This window comes from Acanthisitta chloris, unplaced genomic scaffold (genome assembly GCF_000695815.1).
Source record: "Acanthisitta chloris isolate BGI_N310 unplaced genomic scaffold, ASM69581v1 scaffold29460, whole genome shotgun sequence".
Lineage (NCBI taxonomy): Eukaryota > Metazoa > Chordata > Aves > Passeriformes > Acanthisittidae > Acanthisitta > Acanthisitta chloris.
In genome coordinates, this window is record NW_008653758.1 from 31225 (window position 1) to 58287 (window position 27063).

Below are 27063 nucleotides of genomic sequence, written 5' to 3' on the forward strand. Positions count from 1 at the left end.
CTTGATTTCCAATACATTTTCTTATCCACAGGGCTGTCCTTCCTTCCCTCCTCCATCCAGATCTGGAAATACCACCCTGCCAGGATCTTGCTGAGCTGTCTGGAAATCAGGAAGCAAACCCCCCACACACTGCCTGCTGCACACACAGCTCGGGGGCAGCAGGTGCAGCTGACTGAGCTCCCTGCCCGACAGGAGCAACAGGCAAGTGAGCCCAGGCAGGAGCTGCCTGGGCCGCCAGGGGCTGTTTCCACAGCACCTCAACCTGCATCTTCAAAGCTTCTGCATGGCCACCTTGCCATCCTGGAAGGTTTCCCCTTCTGCAGGGGCAGGAGGTTGCAGGGGGATGCCAGACTGCCCAGGGGTTCCGTTTAGACACCCCCAGCCTCGTTGTGCCCGTCAAACCCACAGTGCCCACGCCTGGTTTGCAGCCCCCTGGGACAGCTCTGCGTGGCAGTGTGCAGAGCTCCTCAGTGCCTGAGGCCCCTGAAGGCTCTCTGTGCTCAGCAAAGCAGGGGCTGAGCTGCAGGACAGGGTACACTCTGTGCAGAGCAGCACTGCTGCACCTCAGGAGCAGCTTCACCGTCAGAACAGACTCAAAATACACAAAAACACACTTGTAACAAGAGGAGGCTGATCACTAACACAGGACATTTTTTCCTCATCAAATCCTGTGGATCACCCGAGTGAACCAATGGGGGAAATGAAGGTGAACCTTCTGTGGTATGTAAGGGATTGGCCTGGCTGCTGAAACCAGAGGTGGCTTTCTTTAACAGAACCTACCACACCAAAAAAATCCAATGACCTCCTGTGTAAAAATACCTCCACATTTTGTGTTTAAAGGCACAAGAGTAAAATATTTTCTGCTGTATTCCACCAGTCATATGATTATATGTGCATCTTAATTTTCAGGAATACCTTGATTTCTCCAAGTGCATGGAATAACTTCATAGAAACCCATTACTCAAAACCTTCTTAAGCAGCTGGATAAAGGTTAAAACAAACAACCAACCAAAACCAAAGAAACCTCCCCCAACCAAGCAACAAAAAAAGGCATTTTCAGGTCACATTGTTTCATACAACTTCAATTTAAATCTTTACCAAGTTAGTTGAGAGTCAAATCCTTTCAGTAAGGGAGGCAGACAACATCTTCATTAAAGCCTCTCTAAGAGACAGAACTTTCATTTGCTATAGAGTGATCTGTGGTCTTTCCTTTCTAAAACTGGATCAAATATCCCCAAAGGAATTTTTTTAGTCATGGTCTGTCAACTTGCCTGGCTTCCAGACTGGAATGCAGCCCTTTGTTTTGTAAATGTATTTGATTACTGCTTTTTCCTTTTGACAAGTGCTTTCATGTATTAAAGAAGTCATTGTTACTTTTTTCAGTGGTGACTGAGGGATGCACTGAGCTCTCCCTCAGAAAGCCTCGTTAACCTCTGCCCTCCATACTCTTTCTTCCCTTCTTCCTGTTCTTAATCAGATTCTAATTTTTATTATCTCTTATAACAGATGATCAACTTTCAATTCTAGAAGTGGTGACTAGTGTCCCTAGCTACTTTTTGAAAGGTTTAAGATTATCCTAACCACCTTTTCTAGCCATCTTGATCCTTAGATACTGGGACAAGATGAGCTCAGATGCTTCCAAAAATGGAACATCACAGTCCAAATGCAATGATGTATTTAAACTTTTTTTTAAAATACAAGACAAAAGCTGTACCAAACTTGTAAAAAGGAAGACCTGTAACTTGCTTAAGTCAACTGCATGTGCAAATGCATAAGGCAATGAGTTCACATTCAGTGAGCTGGTTCATCTTATTCTTGCAGGTATCAGATTAACCTGCCAACACCAAGGTAACTTTTCGCCCAAATAAACAGTATCTAATAAAACTAGGAAATACTTACACTGTGCTTTCAGGTGCAGCTCAATCAAGAAAAAGCATGCTTCCCTCATGCTGATTACTGAAGTATAACATTAATATTGTTAATACAATTTAATTATTTTCCAAGATCCTCAGTACCTGACAGAGATGTGACAGTTTGAAAATGAGTCTCAATTTCCCTGGAACTCTTTCAGTTTCAAACCAAGTATCTACATATGCTGTAGTTACTCTGTGAACACCTCACTGGGGATGAGGAAGGGAAGAGCATCATTACCTCATTACTCTGGAGAGCCTTTCCACCAGCTGAGCTGGAGTGTCTGAGCCCTCAGGACAACACTGAGGCTCCTGCTCAGTTCTCCTTTAAAGAGCCAACAGCAGCAAGCCATGGGTTTCCATATACACAGACCTATTCCACAAGGTCAGCACTTACAGAACTTTGTATGCCTCTTGCTCTAAGTCTGGGGACCATCTGTGTTTAAGGTGTCTCCAGAGTTCCAGCTGGACAGTCAAAAAAGCTGTTGGCATCTAAAAGTTGTAAACTAATTAGAGCCATCTTAAAATCAGATCTGAAGTATTCCATCTCAACTTCCCTGAGATGAACTAAATGCCTACATGTGTATTAATATTTTCCATAACAAAAATACTTCCATAATGAGTTTGTGTGTAACACTGCCATTACTCTAAAATGTGTGGGAAGACAGATGACATGAAATCTACACCAAAGGTAGTTGAAAAGTCCATTCATAAAACTTTTATTCCACTTACATCAACTTAATACACATGTTCTGAACAGTTATGCTTGGATTGTTCATGAAAATTTCATAAGACATTAAACAAAGCTAGCCATCATCTCAAGTTATTTCCCTGTTAACTATTTTTACAGCACATGCATGTTAGGCAAGTATCAAAAAAAAAAATCACAAAAGCAAAAAACCTAAAAAAGTTAAATACATGGGTTTTTGTTTACTGCTGTGCTCGATATACAGTGTCATTATGAATATCAAGCAATTCAATTTTTACTGCATCTTTACTTGTACATTTGTTCTTAGGTTGCTTAAACCATTTAAATACAAATAAAATGTGTAGCAAAAATAATGAAAGCAACAGCAGGTAACTTTACAAATAATGGAATGTGAACCGTTTCTCTGTCCTTCTCTAGAGAAAGCTGACTGGGCTATCAAACTGTCTTAAGGAACACTTCAGCTGCAATCAATCAAAGATGTACACTTGATTGGAATATTCCACAGATTTCACATGTTCACTTGACATGCAATATCTATGGGACATCAGTTTATTTACAGCCATGTGTGCTCCAGCTTGAATACTCATGCTAACTACACCTGTGGCTGCAACATTGATTATCCCTTTTTTCCATCGTGACAGACCAATATGCAAGCAGTCGCCTTTGCCTGACATAGAAAGCTGTTTTAACACTGGCCTTGTGGGAAGCCACAATGTACCAAAAGTACTATGCCAAACATGTAAAACTTGTATAAAAATTTCACAACCCTATATTGGCCACCTCAGATGAAAACAGATAAATTCCCCAAATGTTAACTGGCTCTATTCCCCTAATATTAAACAAAACCACATGGGAAATATAGAAATCCAAATAGAAGTAACATAAACCTGTCAAATCGTAAACAAAAACTATTTGTGGGACAGCATGGATGACAAATGGTCTACTGTTTAAATTTCAGAATGAGGCAGACGGAAGTTGGAAGGCTGGTTAATTCTCCCCTCCTTCTCCTGCTTCGGCTTCATCTCCTTGGGTATCCGATGTCCACAACTGTTTGGGAAAGAAAACAGAGTGAAACATGTCAGATGCTAACATTTATGACTAATAATTACTAAGGAATTACTAGAAAGAAGGCCTGTGTCTTAAGCAGTAACTTTTAAGAGGTCCTACTAAGCACAGTGGGAAAAGACGAAGCACAGAGCTCTTGGCTACTGCAAAATGGAACTCTCGTCTGAGGTGATCCAACCCTATGCTGCACTTAAGAAGCAAGTCCAGGGACAGTCAAAACCAAAGTCTCACACCCACAAGGTTCACTAAAAGATTACCACAAACAGGCAAGAATCAGACCTACAAAGGAGATAAATGAAAATCAGGAGCTAACAGTAAGTGGTTTCCTGTGGATTTGCACCTTCTCCACAAGCAAGCTTTACACACCTTTCTGAGGCAACAGCTTCAGTGAGGGTGTCTCTCCACATCCAACACCACAGTGAACACCACCCTTTCTTCAGAGCAGGCATCTGAAGCAGTTTTCTGCTTTTTAAAACCAAAAGCCTATCCCTTGGCTCTGTTCAGTGAGTTGTGCTGCCTTTTAGCAACTTTCTGAGCACTGAGCTTCCAAACTTGGTGGGCAGGGCAAGGAAAGAAGAAAATCAGGCTAAGTATGCAGTATGCACAAAATGTTATTTTCAGCTCCATAAAATCATAATAAGGAGCCCTAGATTCAGATTAAGTACCAACTACGGAAACTAAGCATCAGTTCCAGAGCAACACCCAGGGCAAAGAAATTGTTCTGTGAACCAAGTAACTCTCCACGCTGGCTGCTTCCAAACCATTACCAGCCCCGTATGATTTGTAACCTCTCACTGGGTGGAGTTATAGCAGCATTAACAGAATCGTTCACACTCTATAGCATAAGGTGGTAAAACATAAAAGCAACTAATTCTCTCTCCACCTACAGTGCTAACCACTAAGGTCTCTCAAGGTGTTTTTTTAAACAAAACCCATCATCAGAAACATTTTATCCTTTCCAGGAGCACAAGGCAACAGAGAAGCCTGTGCAAGACCAGCAGCCTTGTTCGAGCTCTGAACGTAATACACAGTACCTGCACTCAATCATCCCCTGCTGAAGGCATTAAACAATGTTATTTTACCAGAGACAAGAGCATACCACTATCTGTTTCTACACCTGCACTACACTGTATACTACATTCTACACGAGCCTCAATTTCAGTGCTATTCCTGCAAGGAACAGCTTTAGCGGAATTTATCAGAGGCTTCCATCCTAAATCCTCACCTCTAGAACACAGAACCAGTCATTTAGGATGGAAAAGACCTTCAAGAACACTGAGCCCAACCACTAACACTGCCAAGTCCCACTAAACCACGTCCCCAAGTGCCACATCTACATGACTTTTAAATACCTCCAAGGATGGTGACTCCACCACTTCCCTGGACAACCTGTTCCAGTGCTTTTCAACAACCTTTTTAGTGTTTTTGACAACCCTTTCAGTGAAGAAAATTTTCCTCGTGTCCAATCTAAGCATATACATAGCTTTACTCATCAAGGAAAAAGGGCCTGACTGTGATGAAAGGATATTATCCATTGCACCAGCTGAGAGCACTTTAACCAACCTGCTGTTGGGGAAAAACCCAACTCTTAGGAGGAAGGGATGCTTTTCATTTAATTAAAGAAAACAAAACAATTTTGTCACAGCAAAGAAGGAAATATCTAGCAATCCCAGTAAAACAGGTTTTGACATGGTATGTTAAACAGCCCTCTGAACACTGCTCTGCCTTCAGTCCCCACTGAGAATGAGCACAGACTCTTCAGCTCTGAGACTCGGTGTAGAACAGAACCAACAACTGAGCAAAGTGCTCCTGCACAAAACTGATCAACATGCTGAATCACTGTCAGAAGCCTACCTACCTCACAGACTGTAAGACTTGCAAAACTAGCAAAACAGACCCTATTTACATTTATGAAATTCACTGCAGCCTTTGTCAGTCACACATACATCAGATGTTATTTTCTACCTCAAGAAGTTGTGGAAAAACATGGAACCAATGCTCTCGTACAGATCACGCTAAGCATTTAAGGCAAGACACACCACTCATTCAAGAATATGGAATCTTGCCTCTGTTTACAGCTTCTCTCTCATAATGGAAAGCTCACATCAATTTTCAGGCCTGCTACCTGAATTCACACCCTATGGTAGCTCAGTCCAGCTTCTGCTCTTGTATGAAACAATCTGCTTCCCAACTGCTCTGACAAGCTTTGTATTCTTGCTCCTGGGAAGCTAACAATGAAATCAGCTTCTCTCCTCTGTTTCAATACACTCAGAGGACAGCTCTTGAGCAACCCCACTCAAGGGGACTGTACACACAGACGTCGAGATGCCAACCCTGGATCTGTCTCCATTACAGAGGTTGAGAAACCACTTCCATTTGTTTTGTAAGCAACAACTGGAACAATTACAAGTAGTATTTGCAGCAGTGTTAAGTTGCCATTCCAGTGGAAAAGGCTCCAAGAAACAGGGAAATTAAATGTTAGCCACAAAAGCAGAAAATATGGCAACTCCAATTTCATGCAACTGTACAACTTCTAGTTATGTTAAAAGCAGTGCAGCTATTTTGTAAAGGTCTCTGCAATCAGATGCACAGAATGTGAACAATGGGCTACATATGGCAACAGGAGGTGTTTCTTATTCTCTCAGTTCTCACTTGCAGCTCTTCTCCCCCACCAAAGACTGTGCAGTGAACTGTGCAATTACTTACACTATTGCATGTTTGCTTACATTTAGTTTCATTTGCTTTAGATGTTTATCTTTGCCAGTTTAAAAGTTCAAAGTAGGTTAAAAAAAATCCCACACACAAGATGAAGATTCTGATTACTCTGACAGAGCAGCACAATCTTGATCCATAACTTACACCACAGTTGTGAATCCAAGGGGGAAAAAACAAAGGGAATTAAGACAGTTGTTTTACAGCTGCCATGGAAATAGCCTGGCTAGCATCGATTTCCATTTGATCTTTACCAAAATTAAAAACAAACAAGAAACTCCCAAGGTCCTTAAATGGACTTGCTAGCTTTGTTTCTAGTTTTCACAGAGAATCTGATCTATTCCTTGCACGTGCAATCACACAGCATAAACGATATGAAATTTGACGTAAGTTTTGAGGAGGCAAATGCAACTGTGTTCTCAAATACTGTTTAACATTAAGTATTAGTCACAGTCCAAACTGCATCACTCAAACACGATGGATTCCTCCACTGAAACAACTGAAAAATGTAGCCAGTTTGTCATATGTCAGAAAACCATGTCACTTAGCATGCAGACCAAAAACACCCCAAAAGAACAGCCAGGAGAAAGATTTAGCTCAGAAACGTGATGCACTGTAAGCTCATTTTCAAGTGACAAAGCCACAAGTCAGCTCCACAGCCGCGAACAAAAAAGGACAACTCTGAGTGGCAGGAAGACCAATCCCATTATCAATATGCAAACCCGGACGATACTCACTGTCAAGTTGTCTCTCAGTAACTGCATTATTAGCGTGCTGTCTTTGTATGACTCTTCACTTAATGTATCAAGTTCAGCAATTGCTTCATCAAAAGCCTAGTGTTATAAAAACAAACAACTCCATCAGCATCACGACAAAAGGTTATGCAAATACTTTGAATGGAACCTCCCCCTCCTCAGACTCACCGTTTTTGCAAGGGAACAGGCTTTCTCCGGGGAATTGAGAATCTCATAGTAAAACACGGAGAAGTTCAGAGCCAGACCTAATCTGATAGGATGTGTTGGTTGCATCTCCTTTTTACTGATTTCAAAAGCTTCTTGATATGCCTGTTGTGATTGCTCCACTATCCCTTTGGGGAAAAAACAAACACACACAAAACCCACAAGTAAGCAATTGAGGTACTGGATCCAGACACAGCCAGGACTGTGTTCATGCTTGCACCAACAAAGTACGTTAAGGGTGAACCCTGAGAATGAGACTTTACCTAACAAGTTGCTATTAGATGAATATTTTACTAAATTACAGTTTCAAGTCATTTTAAATCAAAAAAGTTGTCACTGACCAAATCACAAGTTTGAGTCTCTCCCTGCCACCCTGTGACTGTTTGCATTTACAAATGTTTGCGGCAGTTTTACTGCACTTAGGGAAGATAAAACCCACCACCAACATCAAAAGGTACAAACCCAAAGTCTGAACTACACACAGGTTTGATACAGTGCCACAATTTCGATGTCTTTAACCACTGCAAAGGATCACAGATACACATTTTAGTCACAGAAAACACCGATGACCTTTGCCTCTCATACCGAACCCTTTCAGTGACAGCCATCTGAGTTCCCACTCAAGCTGCTTGGCCAAGAGAGTGTGGCATGTCTCAACCCAAATTAAATACTTATTTTTAAAAGCTTCCCAAATAATTCCATTTCCAATGCAGATAGATATGGAAAGCATTTTGACCTAACTTAAAAGTTCCAGTACCTATAAACTTTGAAGGGGTAAAAATTAACAACTTGGCTTCTTGTTTCAAGGGTCAATTTGTCACTTTTGTCACGCTCTTAATTGGTTCAGTTGCACAAGTTATAAACACTTGGTGGAAAACAGCAACTACAGGGTGTATAGGAAGTTTGCTAAGCTCAACAGTTTCCACTCTCACTGAAGGCACCTGGACTTGGGAGCAGGCTGTGCCTGCACAAGTCAGATCAGGGCCCGACACAGCCCACAGGCCGCACTGTGCCCTTGCTGGCTGCAGGGGCAAGGGAGGCACTGGGTGCTGAGCACAAAGGGACCATTGTTCCTGTGCTCTCCACCACTAACAGCAGCTGAGAAAAAGGTGGGCAGGAAGTCATTCAATTCAGATGCAAAAGAAGTTCAATCCTAGCATTTCTGTATCAAACCAGAAATGCATCCAGCATGAGCTCTGCAAGAACACCAGTCACACGTATTCAAAAATAACGGAATTTCAGGCTAAGGACTCAAAAATACATCAGTATTTAAGTTAGAAGTACCCAAAGTCTGAGAACAATGGAAGAGCAATACTCACTCAGAATAGGATGTCTATGCAATCTGTTTGTGCACCTTGAGGTATTCACAGAAATTAAAGCATCACATTGTTCACTTCCACACAGAAGAGTGAGGACACTCACTGCACAATCACTCAACACTTTGTCCTCTCCACACTCATCACTAGTAACAGAGTGCTTCAGATCAGACAGCTGCCCTAATACCTTGAGAGTGACCAGAAGTTACTACGATACAGGTGAGAAGAACCAGGTTTACTGTAAATTTAGAAATAGTGAGAAGCGTTATAATCTTCTCCTAATGGAAAAGCCTTAGAAAACGGTGCTGTTTATGAAAGGCAAAACAAGCAGCATGAAAAACAAGTAACTCCAAGGAATGATGCCAAGAAGGTGTTTTTTAGCAATTTTATTTAAGGTAATTTCAAAACAAAAAGCTTTTCTTTTCCTTATTTGAGAAAATACAGTTACCTTTTGAGCAATGATTCAGGGAACTTAGTGCAAAATTTGATGCATTCTGTTACTCTTCAAATCAGTTCCACAGTATAACAAAGTTGCAAGATTTTAAACTGTGAATTCTTTACAAAGTGCTGTACAGCTCCAAAGTTCAAGGCTAAAACAGCAGGGTGAGGTACCTGCCTGACATTCCTGCGTGCCTGACTGCCCTGAGAAAAGCCCAGTCAATACAATAAACAATGTGCTTCATGAAGATAAAAATCCAGACCTGGAGTTGGGAGCTTTACATTGTTGCTGTATTTACTGCAAAAGGCTGAAAGAATACTGCCCAACTCAACAGCCATCATTTCCTAAACAATAATTATCAACTGCTCTTCTTCAAGGTCACAGTCAGCCTACGGGAGAAGCCTGTGAGATGAAACACTGGGGGTAGGGGGATAAAGCAAAAAGCTGAAACCCACTAAAAGCTGCTCAGCCAGGAGACTGGCTGAAGAAAGAACAAGATTCAAACCCACTTAAACAAAGCTTGTCACGGTCTCATTTTAGAGCCTGCAACTTAAGCCTCATCAGAAAACGAAACTTTGGGAGTCAAAATAATGTATCTTCTAGGTAGGGGAGTAGAGATTACTGAAATTACTAAAAGGAAAACATAGTAACTCTCTGTACAGCAACAGTTCTGAAGTTGTCTTCGGATGACCCAAGACTGGGTCAGTTTGCATTTGAAGTCAAATTGAGCCCAATAACCTAAGTCTTAGTATCTTTATGCAAGTATTATCCAGCACACTGGGGAAACTGGACTCCAGTATCTAATACTGTGGACATAACACATATGCCACTAAAGCAGACACATCTATCCCCTTGAAATGATTCCAAGTCTGTTCCACCTCTATGCCAAGCTCAATCTACTCTCTGTGAAGTCCTGCAGATATCCTTCTGTGTCATACTGGGAGAGCTTATTAGCTTGAGAGCAGCACAGGGCCACAGGGGCACCACATGTTCATGGCGCCCCGAGGAACCAAGCAGGTCCTGCACAAGGGCAGTTGCTCCTGCTCATCAGCCACACAGCTCAAGGGCTCTGCAGCACTCCCCCAGGGCTGTGCATTCCAACCTGCACACTCCCATGTGTCCTGTACCTCTGCAGGCTGAGGGCAGACCCAACCAAGACTCTGGGAAAACAGCTCAGGGCTAGCAGCAGTCACCAGGCTGGGCTCTGTGCTGAAGTGTGCTGCTCCTCAGGGCATGCTGCTACTGCTCCTAACCTAGCTCCAGGCAACAGCCTGGCACTGTTTGCAGAGAGCTGTACCTAAACCAATGTGCTGTTCTGAACTGACGGTGACTCTGGATGTAGTCAGAACACTGCTAGGGTGTCCCCAACTACAGCAGTTAAGCCACCAATCTGTTAAGTGCCTTATATTAACTTTTCTAACTAAAGTTAGGTAAAGACAACTTACCTGCCACTATGACAAGCTGCTTAAATGAACATACAACAAGCTTGAGGAAATAGAAGACATTTGGACATTAAAACTACCACGATTATGGAAGAAGTTTCCTGACAGTAAGACTAGTTTTATTAATCCTTTCCTCCTCCAGGTTGTTTCTAGTCTCTTTGCTCACTGAACCTATGCAGACTTTATGTGTTCTGCAGCAATGCAGCAGAAATGGCATGAATGTCTTCAAAAAGCTACAAGACTACAGAGGTAGAAAACCCCAACACTCAGCCAGACAGAAGATGCATAAACCTGTACTTCAGTGAAAAACCAGGTGTATGCATGCATAAGATGGAGCTGATTTCAAGGTTTCATGATTCAACATCTGTTCCCTGCTTTGAACGGGGGTGACATGGAAACTTTCGTAACTCATTTGGAAGCCAACACCTCTGACTTTTCTTCAGAAAACAGGAAGTCTATTAATAAAAGAAATTTTAAAACAATTCTGATTTGGATGTAACTTAAGAGTTGTGTCACCACCCTGCCAAAAGCAATCTCATTTGACAATATTTATCTACAAGCTGACACACAATACCTTTCTTGTCATCTCCAGCAGCAACCTCAGCCAAGTAGCGGTAGTAGTCTCCTTTCATTTTCAAATAGAAAACTTTACTTTCTGCTTGTGAAGCATTAGGGATCAAGAACTTTTCCAACAGAGACTAAAAGAAAAACAAAGAACACAGTGTTTTGAACATACATACTTGTACAGCACATTGAACCAACAAAGCAATTATATTACAATCTATTGCAAAGTCAAGACAGCTTCACTTTCTGCCTGTTCTCTTCATATCCTATACAGCATGTTCAGCTAGAGAGAATGTGTTCTGGATGACAACCCTAGGTGCAAACAGGAATGCTGCATGCTGTGACTTGATGAGGAGAAGGGGGCTGTGTTAATCTAGCAGATGAGTCTTGTGTGACCCAAGGAAGGATTTCTATAGGCCATTACACAGAATCCTGACAAAAATAAGGTAGTTCAAAGACTCTAGGTAGAGGGCATATAACAGAAGAAAGTCTGCATCCACAAAAGACAATAAAAGGATTTGAAGCATCAGCTGCCAAACCAGAGACCCAAGTATCTTACATACACAGGCAACAGATAAGTCTCCTTAGGCCAGTTCCCATTAACAGGAATGCTGTACTGGCATCACCAGCAAGAAAATGCAAGGTGAGTCTGGATCCTTGCATTTCCAGACAGTCAGCTCTGCAGACCAGGAAAGGATCCTCTATTTGACTTCATCTGCTGCCCTTACAGGTGTTTCCTCTATCTTCCAAACCAAAGGCAGCTCTCTGGAGTCACTCCACCAAATTCTCCCTGTGGGAACCAGTTAAAACCAGGTTTTTCTAGATTATGCTAACTGCTTATTAAATTAACATAGCAAGTTCCTGGCTCAGGCAGTCATGTAATTTAGCAAGAATCCTATTATGACGAAGAGAAAAAAAGGGAAAAAAAAATCACTAGCTCCAACACATGCAGCCAAATTAAGGTACAAGCTTGTCAAACTTTTTGATATTGAGTGCTTGAAGTCAGACTTTGAAAGAAAAGCCAGTTATTTAAAAATCAAAAGAAGTATAGAAGCATTCCTGAATAGTCAGAATTAAATCAGAAGCTGTTACATATACTTTGCTAAGGCAAATGCAGCCAATAATTTTTTAGAAGAGGTTTTAGTAAGAATTTTTGGGTGTCTTTTTTTTCTCCTGTAAATTAGATGACTTATGTTTCAGTTTTGCTTCCCTATTTTGAGCCCGTATTTCCAATGATGACACAGAAATGGACAACTGAATTCAGTTCCAACTCACAATGATAGCTGCTTTACAGTGCCTTCCTCTCAATAGCACCCAGCAGGTTAAACTGGTGTCCCACAGGACACACTCCTGGGACTGGCACACCCTGGGCACTGCAGGCTGCAAGCACTGCACTCTGACACAAGCACCCCTGGTACCTGCTCTGCTGGACAGGCCAACTGCTACAGAAAGGTACAGCCAACTGCAAACCATAGGAAGAGCACAAAAAGTAAGGAAGTTTGGTCTTTGTTTTGTCGTTTTTTTTAAATGAAAGTACTGCTAATTAATTTATATAAACAATGAATATTTAGCCTGTTAGACTCAAACCTGTGTCAAACCCCTCACAATGAAGTGACCTACTGTAGCACCTCTCTCATTTCTGTCTCAGCAGATAGATAATAAACTAGTTCATCTGACAAGGTTCAGCTATGCCTATGCTACAACAAGATAAAATACAGTAAGTGCACTTTCTTTGCTGGCTTCAACATAGTGGACAGTATTTATTCAATCATCTTTAATATTAGATATTTCCAGTACTGTGGAGGTTGGTATATAACTTTATTTTATATCCATGCAGGGAGACATTAAAGAATACTGTGTGTCTGATTCCCACAAGAATGACAGCAGAGACAAACCTCTGCCAACAGAGGGAACAACACAACACAAGCAAGTCAGTGGCAGATGTGTTTTTATGGAGCCAGTGAAAGAGGCTGCTGAGCTGCCTCATGCCACAGGCAACTGGAGGGTATACCACTGTGTGAGGAGAAGGGCTCAGAGCCACCTCTGCCCCAGTGGGGCTGGGACACAGCACAAGGCTGGAAGGTGTATATGGGTCATGTGCTTCAGTTCTCTGTAACTACTTACATACTCTGTCCTCACCATAAGAGAGCCTGAAGATTTGCACCTACGACATTTTCATGAATGCCAAGAAGCTGCAACTTCAGTGACAAGTGAAGGTTACCAGCTACAGAGGATAAGGCTCCTTATTAGTTTTTCTCTGTAGGACTGCAATTAAGGCAGGTGTGTCAGTCTGCACCTACCCTTCTGGCACCATGGGGAGCTGCCCTCCTTCTGTGCCCTCCATTAATTGTTCAGATTAAAATATTTTCAGCGATTCCAGAAAGAGAAATTATTCATCATCTCTATAGAAGGTCATTTGATTAAAAAGCACAGCTCTACTCATTCCCATAGCAGCAACCAAACTTCCAGACTTAAACTTCACAAATGAGGTAGAGTTGTTTGCAAACTGAATGGGTGAACTGCATCAGTAGACAGAGAAAAGACTACTAATTGCCTTCCTAATCAGGCAGATACTAGCAGGGCAACAGCAGCTTGGACACCGTAAATCTTGAATAAAGTTTTAAAGCCATGTCCAACTTCAGAGACTGAGGTACTAAGGTAATCCCTCTGAACACCTATTCACAGAGCACAGCTGATGCAAAGAGGCTCCGACTCAAACTGCACCAGCAGCTTGCTCATATCTGGATGAAAGGCTCTATTCTGTACAACCAATACGTAGGACTGGTAGGCCACTTATCTTTGAAAGAATTTTATTTATGCCAAATACTTCATAAACAGCATCAATAAAACCCGAAAGCAGATGAATGTTCAAAATCTAGCATGTGAAATTACTGAAAGGAGATCTCTACCCTATTATTCCTCTAGTACTATATATTTCAAGTTAGCCTGAAGATTCAGAGTACACTGATTTATCCCAGAGTGGCTGTGAAAGCTCGACCTGGACAGAGGTGGTGTGGCTACAGAAGGCAAGACAGAGAGATAAAACTAATAAAACTAGCACCTTTTTAGAGTTCAATTACAGAAGATAACATAATGAAAGTCATAACCAATGTAACACTTTGTTATCTGACAACACTTCAGCTTATGGGGTGTTTATCTTAGGGGTTTTTAATGGCTTTGACTGCAAAGCTTCTCTGAAGGATACAATTTTTTTACACAAGGAGGAATCTCTTGATATGTAAGTCCTACTGAGAAGTTCTGTTTGTCCAAAGCAAAAGAAACAGCACGAACTGCTTCAACAGTAGCAGCAATATATGCCTACCTTGTCTCTGCTTTACCAGCTGATAGGACAGCGTTTATCAGTACAGAGCTGATCACCATACAGACCACTGCAGTGCTAACAGCTGGTCCAAGACCAGACCAACATGTGATCTGTGATTACTGTTTGGTAGGTGATCATCACTGCAATGCAACACTCTGACAACTGAAGTCCATATGGCACGTGTATGTTACAGAGCATGGTGTGCTGTATATGATGTGAAGCCCTCATGCTCCTTCATCACACTCCTGCTCTATCATGCAAAATTCCCATTCATTTTTTAGACACACTACTATGCACTAAGTACAACTCCATGGGCTGTTAATTGCAGTGCTTCGGCAGAACCTGGTAAAAACAGTTTGTCAAGCAAAACTAAACCAGCACTCCCTGCCCCTAAAACCCCCCAACTATGCAGAGTCAGAGCTCTTAATCTGACAGCAAGAATCTAACTGCTGTGAAACAAACCATAGCATTGTAGTCAATCAGGCAGATGCAGCAGCATCTTAGAGCACTTTTCAGCCAAAACCTGTACCAGCTTGTACAAGTGCTTCTGGCACTTTTTATAAGCCTTTTCAGAAAAACTTAATGGAAAATTGTTACTTTTTTTTTTTCAAAGGATGTACTTAATCTGAATATCAACTCTTACTAATACACTGGCTGTTCAAATATCAGGCTTCAACACTTCACATCTGCAATTGTCTTTACAATCAAGTCAACAGCTTTCTGGTATTCTGGACTGGGAAACAGACACATTTGAACTAAGGAGATGTCAGCTATGCCCACACATACCATTGATGAGAAACCTCATACATTTGGTATGTTCCCTCACCCCCAGCAAGTATGTGCTAGAGAACAGTCTTTGTCTCCAGGGATGTAACAGAAGCCGCATGCACACAACTTGTATTATTGTACTGCCCAAGTTCAATCCTGGCTGGTTTTAAACACTAAACTGGAAAGAGATTCACCTCCTTCATTCTATTGCCAGAACAGGACACACTCAACAATGGCAACATGAAGCACAAGGCATTTTGAGTCCATTCTAGTGTACTTGGTTCCTGTGGTTTTGCAAGATAAAGTCTGCAGGGTAAAAGTTATCAGACTCAGTTAGGAGTGTGAAGGAAGCCCAACAAGTAGTAATCCTCTGTAACAAAAGAAACCAACACCCAACCTTCTCCTAAAAGTCTCTTTTTCTTACTGCAAGTGGACATGCTTCAGTTTGTTAAACTGTGCAGTTGAAGACAGAAAACCAACACAGACCTGAACAGTCCTTTCCTGACACCTGAAGTCTAAAGCTACACTTCTTCAAAAGCGTTTATGTCTTTGGCAAATGACCTGTGTGGGCCAGAAATCTATTTCCAAATTCCCTGTAAGAGCATTAAAACAAATGCCTCAGTTTTGCCTTGTTGCTTCTAGTTCTGTGTTTATCTCCCTTTATTAAAGGCTTGGTCTCAGTACATGTTACTGCCTAGAAACTTTAGACAATTATTGCATCAACAGCTCAATTTTCTATTTTTATACTTCCCTCCTGACAAACAGGAGAATAAGAATAGTCACCAGATTCTAGAAAAATGTAGTAGTAAACGAGCAGTTAAAGTATTGAGAACAAGGAACTTTGTTTTTAAATATAACAAATTAAGGTATCTAATTGAGCAAAAACTCTAGAACTAGTGGAGAAACAAAAAAGTATTGCTCTTGCACAAAAGAACCAAGCTGCAGAATGGCAAATATCCAAAAGAATGGCAAATATCCAAAAGAATACACTGATAAGCACTAGAAAATTGAAAGAGTTTTTCTCAGAGATAACAAGGCAGGCCTTTGGTTTTCATGCAGCATCAAAAGATACTCAACACAGTTATGATATTATTTCTAGTTGTGAGAATAAATTCAGCACGAGCATTAGCTGAACTTCAACTCACCTGTCATCCATCTATGATATATGACATGGGGGTGAAGATGACATGGAAAAACTCGGGTTTTAAATTCATGAAGGATGTAAAAAAGCAGTGTATCTTTTTTTAAGCTCAGCCTGAAACCGATTTCACACTTTATGGCAACAGCCCAAGATTTTCATGACGCAAGCAGCAGCACACTACCTTCATCCAAGACATTGTAAGAACACAAGAGGGATCCTACTGGCTGACAGGACTCTTCTTTCTACTACCCTACCTGCAATGCTGTCCAAAAGAGGATGTGATTGGAAAAATATATTCACAAAGCAAGAAGTGTCATGCTTCCCTTATCCCAGGGACTTCCCGAGCCAGATGGGGTTTCTCTGGATGTAGTAACCTTTAACAGGCTTCTTTCCACATTCCACACATTGTTCAAACTCCCATTACATCAACATACCCTTAATGCCCATGATACACTGGAGAAGCTGCAGATACCTGACTACCTGCACATGAGAGTGCTACTTTTACCTTAAATCTGCTTTTCAGTTTCAATAAAAAAAGTTTAGCATATAAACCCACTGTTACTCAAGCCTGAATTTCTTTTAGAAGACTATGAGATAACTTCAGAATTTCTTTTAGAAGACAATGAGAAAACTTCAGGCTATTTGAAGACATTCGGAACCATTTCCAAACAGGAATCAAAAGCCCCTGTTTCACTTATACAGCATCCAAGCAGCTATTTACCTCACTCTCTATGACAGAAGAAGGTGAGCAGGGGAGGAGGGAAAGAAAAATAAGGAAGATATGATGGATATGAAGAACAGGGACATGGAGCTGAAGTACTGTGTTAGAACAAGCAATAAAATTACAGTCTCTTGAATCTTAGGATTCAGCTTTCCAGATGCATCGAGATACACTTAGCAACTGCAACCTGAGTGCCAACAAGCTCCTCGTGTCCAAGGGCAACAATCTTTCCTTTCTGACAGGAGACACGAAACTATCCAGACTACCATTACAACGTTGACTTGCTGTTTTCTGACTACTTGCACAAGCATTTGAAAGAACTACATGTATAAAGCATCAGGTGTACGGAAGTATGCATCCAAATTACTGACTCAGGATCAGTGTTTTCAGGTACACACTCTGTGGGAAGAGCTACATACACCTGGTTACAAGTGGAGCCCACTAACCAACCAGCAACAGTGACTGCAGCACATTTTCATTAAGCTGTTCTTTTACAGACTCCTCTTCTGACGACAAAATTATTCACGTAGGCAACCTGTGTCAGGCAAGTTCATGACACCTATCATTCCCATAAAAGCCAGTGAGTGATTTTCCAAGCATGTTTTCTGCCTTGGCACAACGGAAAGTTACTTGGGCTATAAAACAAGTGCAATTAGCTGCACTGCACAGATCAGCACACACACTACAAAGGGTTTAACCAAATAATTGTGGTCAGTAATTTTATTTACACACATGTATCTGAATTGTTGGAGGAAAATGGCAAACATTTGTATTCTTAAGAAGAATATTTTTAGAAAATGCCTTCCCAAGCCCCGTTTTGAGACAGGCTTACTATGCTGCTTCTGATTATAGTTCCACCCTGAGCTGGAGATAAGGACTCTGCAACTGCTGCCTCATGGGTGACCTCCAACCCTTCAGGGGGAAAAACAGGAGGACTGGTCTGTGGTCAGCCTGCTGCTCCAGTCAAAAGTGAAGTCTCCTATTTAAAGTTAGCTACAGAATTCTCTCTAGTTGTTTGCTCACTAGAACAGGAACACAAGAAAATCTGTAAATATTGGCGGCTGCTGCGGCACTGAGATCCCACTGGTTGAACATCTGCTGAAGGAGGAAACGGCTGCTCCCTGCCCTCAGTACCACTTATTCTTCCGAACTGGCTGCACACAGAAACAGCAGCTGAAGTCTGAGGAGGGGGACAAGGCTGGATGGAAGAGATGAGGCAAGAAGGATGAGCCTCAACAGGGGAAGAATTCGGAATTTGGGACAATGGACCTTCAGGGGCCAGGGGGGAATTTGACTGTGGAGGAATTCATGGAATTTATGCAACAGTGGGAGATGTGACATGCATAGGGACATATGGGATTGGTAAGAGCAAGAACAAGGTACACTTGATTAGCAGTTTCGCTGTAGTCAGTCTAGTGAAGATCTAGAAAGGAAAAAAAATATAGGAAATGAGGTCTGAGCAAGATGGTAACTGAAAATGAGAACTAAAAGGATCAACGGACAAAAGGGAACCCTGTATAACGGAGAGAATGGCAAGAAATTTTAGCTTATACATAAACATACTACTGAAACAGTCCAAGTGTTTCTTTAGAAAAGAGAACAAAAGCAGTGTCACATATGGGCAGGCAGAGGAAAACATGGAAGAAGTAGGACACCCTGAAAAATCATCTTCACGCTGACACATATGCTGAGGGATAGAGCTAAGACAGTAAGAAGTAGGTGTATGCACAAAAACGCCTACAAGATGCTTGGAGAGAAGATATGGCATGGACACATCACCAGTCTGCAAAAAAAGAAAAGGACAGGAACTGAGGCAGTGAGGAGCAGCACCTCAGTTCATGCTCTCGCAGCCATTCATGAAGCTCTCCTTGCAGATCCACCTTCCCCAGCTCAGACACCATGTTCTTTACTAGCTTGTTCCTCCTACCACTTTGCTTTCCAGTTAGTATTAATGGCAAAGGAGGCCAATGTGCTTAATACCACGATACACTCTTTGAGATTATTCAAAAGACTCCCTAAGTGTCTCCTCCCCATCATTATGGGGTTTTACCAAAGTATGCTAAACAAGCATGGCAGTGCAGGAACCAAATTCTGAAGGACAGGCAAAAATACCTCTCCAGTTTAGTAACCAGCCTGGGGACTTGCAACAAAACAGAATGGTGCCAGATGCACTGATCACTATTCTTTTCAGAACCTCTGAGAAACTTGAGACAACACAAAATTGAAACCAACTGAGTTGAAGGAGAATTTCTGCTCAGGAGGTAGGTCTGAACAATAGCTGCTGTGGCTGTACTCTGACCCGGAACACATTCTAGCTGGCTTAAGACTCTACAGTTTTGGTCTCTGAAAAAATACTAATAAACCCCCCCCCCGTAAACATAAGTTTTTACCCTTGTAAGGAAAAAAATTAGGAACCATTTATCTTTAGCAATCTGCACTCTGAGCAGATTTGAAACCTCCTAAGCAGAATATTGATCTGTTAGGGTTCACTACAGCACATAATGTTAAAAGCATTTTATTAGGAAAAATGCCATTTTAGCCATATAAACCTACTCTGCACTAGGAAAAAATGATCAGTTAAGAGATCAGATTACCTTTGTTAAATCTTTTGTAACCTGTATAATCACAAAGGGCAACATCCAGAAAAAAATCCAACGACAAAAACCAACCCACAAGTGCTCTCTACCTCATTTCTGCTGCGTTAAATCTGATAAAAATATTAAGAACTTACTGTTCATCTCAGCAGCAACATGACATTACTTCTCATTAGAAGAGGCATTGCCAATCTTCTGTCAGATTTCAAGAAAAATAAGCCACTACTACAAGGAACTGACATTCAGGGAAAAAATCCCAATGAATTTAAGAAACATTCACAATCTTAATTCTCTTCAATCCACTTTAATAGCACAAGCTTTCTCAGACTCTTTCAAAATGGTAGCCAGCTACTGCCTGAATGGGCAACCAGCTTCAGAGCCAGGAGCTGCTGTGTCTGCCCACAGAAACCAACAAGTGAAGCATTTGAGAACCTGCTCCAGAAACACAAACTTCTGTCACGTGCATGGTAACAAAACAGAAGTTTCCAGATAAAACCAGTGATAGTGCTGCATCTGTTTATACAGATGTACAGAGATAATGCACCAACTCTGCTCATATTCTACATTTCACATTTCTACCACTTACAGCTTCCACGGCACAGAAGCTGGTATCTTAACAAGACAAGTGTTTCTGCTCTCAGCCTTCTACGCAACCAACCAGAAGCTTCACAAAATTACAAGTCATGCAATGTTCTTCCTTCAATGGCACAAAGAAGAAAAGCATCTGTCACAGGTGACCAAATTGATCAACTTACTTTATTTTGCTGCTCAGAACTGCACATCAGCAGTAAGTACATAAAGTACTTGAACAATGAAGGTTGCTGTCAAGCAAAGCAAGTTGTCACTTGGACGCCTTTGAACAGTGTAAGCACTATGTACTTTCTTAAATTGTAAGTCAAAGCCAATTATTAAATATTAGTGCCAAGAGAAACTAATTCAGCAGGCTAGTGGTTATAATAAAGATCTTCTTCTACTTCCAATAAATATAAGAGGATGTAGATAGGTGTACATATGTGTATACACACATGTGCGCAGCTAATCTAAGTATTGGATGTTTAAATATTTGTGTGCATTTGTGCAGGGCACCTTAGCTCATTTTACGTTAAACAGGTGCATTAAACACACCTATCAACATTACAGATGCCCCTCTTGATAAGATTAAACAAAAAACATAAGTTGTTATTTGAACTGATCCATGAATGATGCTTTAATTATCAAAGAATCAACAGTTTTTCAACACTCCAATAACGTAAAAAAATACAAGAAATTGCTCTAGCTTAGGCAGCGCCTTCACTGCAGGAGAGAAAATAAAAACCAAACCAAGAACCCAAACCAAACTAAAAACCCAACAGCCAAAGAAGCCCCAAAACCCCTGAAGGGGTGGTAGCTACAACCAGGGAAGTGATTAAAGGATTAACAAAGTGAAATCATGAGGCTGACGCAAATTGCCTCAGCCTCCTACCTTCAATATACCTGAGCAATTATACCAAGAGAACTGTAACTGAAAAAGTCAGACTTGGAGAGTTAATCAAAAGCTTAAATTATAACCACCCTGACAGGTTAGCAAACCCTGCCTACATTTTGCTCTGCAATACATAAAAGTCCGTTCCAAAAAGCATGGATGAAGTGAGTTCAGTGAAGGCCACCAGCATCATTATGGGGCTGGAGGTGACGATGTACAAGGCAAGGCTGAGAGAGATGTATTCCTTCAGCCTGGAGGAGAAAAAAGCAGCAGCTCTTACTGCTGTGTACAGCTGCTGAGAGAAGATGGAGCCAGACTCTTCCTTCAAGTCTAGAGTGAAATGACGAGAGGCAAGTTGGAACATGAGAAGCTCTGATTATATGCAAGAATCATTTTAAAAGTAACTATGACCAAATATTAAGACAGGCTGCCCAGAGAGGCTGTGGATTCTCCACACTTCAAGATACTAAAAGTTTGACTGACAAGGCCTTGAGCAAAGTGATCTAACTGGATCTGTTCTGAACAGAGCCGAACTCAGCCTCCCTTCCAACCTAAATTATTTTGGCCACCTAATTTCTATATTTTAACAGATTAGTCACCCCCCTTCTGTGACAGGCATTTTGCAAATATAAGCTTCTACAAAAGCCTCCCCCTAATATTTTCCAAAAACATTATATAAAGGACACATGTCAAAGACAGACACAAAGTGCAGTCAAAAACAAAAAGTTAAGCACACCTGAAGGAATTACAGAACTAAAGGTAGCCCATATTCAGTCAGGACACTGAATTTTATCAGACATTGCCATAGCAAGAAGGTGGTATGGTATCCTCAGCCACCTGAGCTCATAAGCAATTTATTTACTGCTTGTTAGCACCACTCTACAGGTTAGCTGTGCTCTTTCACCATTAGGAGAACACACTGAGCATACACTGGTTGACTTTTAAAGAAACAATTCACCTATGTGCATGCCAAAAAGCATATGGCTTCCTGTAGGAGAGAAGACTAAAATTTCTACCCCTGTCATTAAGAATTACTAGACAGGTTTTATAGATGTTAACCTAGTAACCTATTAGATGTTTGCAGGCAACTCAAAAATAGTCCCACAGCAACGTGAGAATGCAGCAATAGGCATTAATTCTGTGGTATGTTCTCTAAAAAGCCATTTAGATGCATTCTGAATGGAATTACACACCCTTTCCCCCAGGGAACTGCAGCCCCGTGACAGGTTACTAAACCTTCTCCTACCTCCCCCTCAACAATATATATATGAAAAAAATGCAAGCCGAAAGTCTTTTATCTAACTGCACCTTCTTTTCTCACAACTACCACTCCTAAAATGTGAAGCATCCACAAGTGCAAAGAAATCTAAAGAGTACGAGCGCACAAGGAATACCATTTTCTGCTTCTGAGCGTGAAATTCGGAAGAAATAATGCAGTGAAGAAAGCAAACAATCCAGCTTATCGGAGGGTCCTGCACAGCACCATTAACCTGCAGCTTTTCTGGCAGGGAGGAAGTGGGGGAAAAGTGCTGAGTAGCACCTCCATGCAACAGTAACTCTAGAATGCTGAAGGGCAGCCAAGGTTCCCCAGAGCTCTTCAGACCCTAAGGGGAACAACCAAAAGGGAAAAGAAACAGTACTTGGGCACCGCCAGGGAAGAGAATGACATAAGGTGTAACTGTGATGGAACTTAGGAAAGGAAGCAACGTCGCGCAGAAGACTGGACATGAGGTAAGAACATGAGAACTGTCACTGTGGAGGACGTGCAGGGAGGGGGATGCTGTGGCATGTGCCAGCCTAGGGAGGAGAGTGCAACTGTCCAGAACGACACTCATACAGAGGTGAAGACAGCCAGCCATATTTCCGCTTACATTTAGCTACCTGAAAGCTCCTAGTAGTTTAGAGCTCCCGAGAAGTCCTGACATGCAAGCAGCATTGGGTGTTAGCTATCCAAACACCTCTCCATACATTCTTCTCTGTACTTCAGAATTCTCGTTAGCTGAAAAACTCATCTTACTACAGATTGAAATTTGAATCGCTTCACTTACAGCTCTATTTTCTACTCCTGCAAAAAAGCATTTTGAACAAAATCCACACCAGTTATATTAATAACAATCTCTATTGTGGAAATGATAAATAAAATACTATTATGGATCATTATACTGGTACTTTAGACAGACCCTCCCTTCTACTATAGGAACTGAGACAGGATGTGAAGCACACACTTAGCTAACATGAGGAAAAGTACTTAAGTAAAAGCTTAATTTCCTGTATCAATTCGAAGTTTCTGAGGCTGGAAATTTTCTATAATACTCAAGTACTTCTAAGATGAGCATGGCAATGTACTTCCTTACACACACACAATTACTCTTGAAGAATTTGGAATTTCAGTCTTTATTGTTACAGTGCAAAGAACTTGTACTGTGCACAGTATTGCCACAATTATTTGCAGTTTGCCAGCACTACCAGACCACCTTCAAATTAGAGCTGGTGATACTACACCTTAATACACTTCACCGACTATCAGATAGAACTGGGGCTGGAACAAGAGGTTTTAGGTATCTCTTCTTTGCACAGCAGCACTCTGAGGCTGCAGCAAACAAGAAGAGAGTTCAGCTCTTCTAGAGCTGCAGAGGTACTGCATGGAAGGTTCAAGTGAGGGAAGATTTAGGAAGTGGCAAGGATGCAGATGCTGACTTTTCCTGTTATAAAGTCAGTGTAACGGACAAAATTAAAAGCTGGACCTGACCCATATAACCATTAAGTGTATTATCACTGGGACCGATAGTTATGATGAAGAAAAAAGTCCTTAACTGCTCTTATTTACTCTCTAAATTGGTAAAAAAGCCGGAAACAAAACCCAGGCACAGTTTATTAAACTCTTCATCTACGGGACTAGAGGAGCTATTTCTTCCAATATACTAGTGATTTGATTCCAGCAAATGAGGGGAGAGAGTGAGACGCTGCAGAGGAGCCAGCTCTGGCCACACTCCTCTAGTCACAAACATATTCTCTTAATTGGTTTTCTCCGGTCAACACTGAAGTTAGGACACCAGTCACACTCAGCTGTGATGTAACACCCCAGGGCATTAAATATTACTTAAGAGCCTAGAGACAACTGAAGGCACAACAACAGCTCAAACAGTTTCACAGCCTCAATAAAAGAGACAAAGTTGCCAAGCTGCTTTTGTACTCTAATTGATAAGGCTTGTGACTAAAAGCTTTGGAAGTTTAACACTTCAGGTCCTATTAATTAATGGCATACTTCACACCAATCCAGATTTGGTAAATCTTGTGTTTCACTTCTGTCAACAGTTATAGACTAGATTATGCTGCACAAAATTTACAGAGATCTCCTGAAAAAAACCAAACCCCTAAACCCCCTAGTTCTACATTTGTATGTTACCACAGTTCTTTTTTTCCCTGTTAAAGCAAAGAGAATGCCAAATAAAGAAATACAGTCACTGATGTTTCTAGGTGAGTACAAATACATGTGAGCAGGATACTTCAAGAAAGAAAACCAAGAATATGTTTGTAAATAGAAATCTAATTCTTCAATGCAATTATCAACACCTAAGGCAGCACAGGCCATTTGAAAGCATTTCAAAATGAAAATATTTTAAAATCCTGTCGTTTGAATACTAAAGTTTTAATTTTTTTCTTTTTAAACTTAAGTCTAAAAAAGAAGATTTATTACTCCTAATCACTGCCTACGACATTGTTTCTTCTGGACAGTAATTTTTCCTTAGCCTATTAAGAAATATTGGACTGGCAACATTCAAGATTAGTCAGACATTATCTTCCTAAAAATAGTAACTGTCAAAGAACAATAACTTCTTCAAATAAGGTATGTATCTCTCATTAACACAAAGAGAAATTCAAGTGCATTTTGAGATTCAGAAGAATTAGCAAGATTCCCCACCCATCTTCCTCCCCTCCCAGACATGCTAGTTGCTGCAGCAAACTTGAAAGCTGGGGTTTTATTTCAGTTTTTGTATTTAGCAGGCACAATAAAAGTTAATTTCACCTCAACCTGGTTTCCATTATCAGACAAAAAAAAAATTAACTGTAAACACTAAGTTCTTCTGAGGTTTCTAAGCCCACAGACTTAATTAAAATGATTTCTTAAGCCCAAAAGTAGTTCACAAAAGAATTTCAGATCACTCTGAACTGAAAGCATCCAACCCCCAGCACTTTCCCATTTAATAAAATAATTAAAGAACGCTTAAATAGATGACCCACCAGTTTACAGCACAAGAACTAGTAAATCAGTTCTTTCCTATGTTTAAGTTTGGCAACTCCATTTCGCAGTGGAAGCTAAAGAGTTATCCTTACACAAGATATCAAAACACACCAAGCTGGGTGTGTTACAATATCCATGGCTGCCAGCCTAAACTGGAAGCCAAGACTCAGTTATCCATGCTGACTTTTACACACACTTGGAGAACCAATCTCCTAGAAGCTATCACCACCCATGTCATTCAGTTATCACACACATCAAGCAAAATTTATGCGACTCATTGATCTTAATTTTCATGTGACATCAGATCTCCAAGCACATACTTGGCTATTTAACACTTCCCTCATATCAAATGTCACTCTGTCACCTCCAGGTACACGATCCCTTGTCACATCTGGGATGACACAACAGCAGGGTCCGCTGACCAGTGGACAACTCTATGCTGACAGTAAGTGTGTGTGGGACTAATCGTGTGCTCACTGAAGCACCACAGGCATATGCAGTTGAAAAAATCTGACAGTCTGGAATAAGCATTTGGAAGAGGTTTGGATTTCATAAAGCAGCCTCCACACGAAAATACAGGGTTGCTTGCCGGGTACATGCACATTTTAACATAGCTACAAGCCACAGAAAATGTCTAACTTGAACACTCTTGTAGTTAGCCACTAATAATTTTGAGAGGGTATCACAGCATTTCTACTGCCTCTTCCTGCAGACAATTTTCTGCATGGCTGAGTCATAACCAACATTACATCATCTTACCCAGGGAGGGGCACAATTTCCGTAGAGTAAGAACTACCTCTTACAACCAGAGCAGCATATTAAAGTAGCAGGAATCAAAGTGATCTAAGACAGAAATACTGCATTGAGGGGCAAGGGCAGAGAAAACCCCAAACTAAACCTATAGCTAGCTCAGTCTCAAATAAATATGTTAACTTTTCATGACTACAACTTTCCATACAATAATGTTTCAACATGTATCCATATTCACCAGAATTCATAACTACAATCTGTATATAGGTAATCAATATATTAGAGGGAAAGAAAAGACAGGCATTTTTAAAACTCTGTTCTTCAGAAATAGAGTAGGAGAGAGGCAACAGCTTTACTGACAGACTAGAAATAGAGGGCCCAGCACCATTTACTCTGCAACTCTAAGTAAAAATGGATCAACAGTTTCATTATTTCTCACCAGCACATCATTGCAGATGTCTCTTAGCTCAGTCTCAATTTTCTCTCTGTATTCTCGAGCCATCTGCTGTTTTTTCTCAGCACCTTCCGTCTTTTGTTCAATACTTGAGACGACTCTCCAAGATGACCTACGGGCTCCTACAACATTTTTGTAGGCAACAGAGAGAAGATTCCTCTCTTCGTTGGACAACTCAGCTCCTTGCTCAGTCACAGACTTCATGCAACTTGCCATGTCATCATATCTTTCAGCCTGCTCAGCCAGTTTGGCCTTCTGCACCAGCTCATTTTTATCCATGCTGATATTTCTAAAGAGGAAAAATAGTGAGGCATTATTCAGATATTGATCAAGGACAAAGGTGCTTCAACATCTTATGCAGAGCAACCGTTCTGTAAGCAGTTTGGAACTGTGAGAGATACAACCAATCCAGAACACAGGGCATACAAGCAGCACTCAATGCTCAAACACATGGATATGTGGATTGAAGAGTTAAGTCACTGCTTCCTCCTG

The 27063-nt window shown here is 41.1% G+C and overlaps 1 protein-coding gene across 1 annotated transcript; it reads right to left on the reverse strand.

Annotated features, from left to right (window-relative positions):
- Positions 1-2602: 2602 nt before the first annotated feature.
- Positions 2603-27063, reverse strand: YWHAZ (tyrosine 3-monooxygenase/tryptophan 5-monooxygenase activation protein, zeta). Its single transcript, XM_009082383.1, has 5 exons — positions 26557-27063; positions 11127-11250; positions 7320-7483; positions 7134-7229; positions 2603-3666 (listed from the first exon to the last, which is right to left on the reverse strand). The coding sequence occupies exons 1-5, from the start codon at positions 26848-26850 to the stop codon at positions 3607-3609; spliced, it is 738 nt and encodes a 245-aa protein (XP_009080631.1). The 5' UTR covers positions 26851-27063; the 3' UTR covers positions 2603-3606.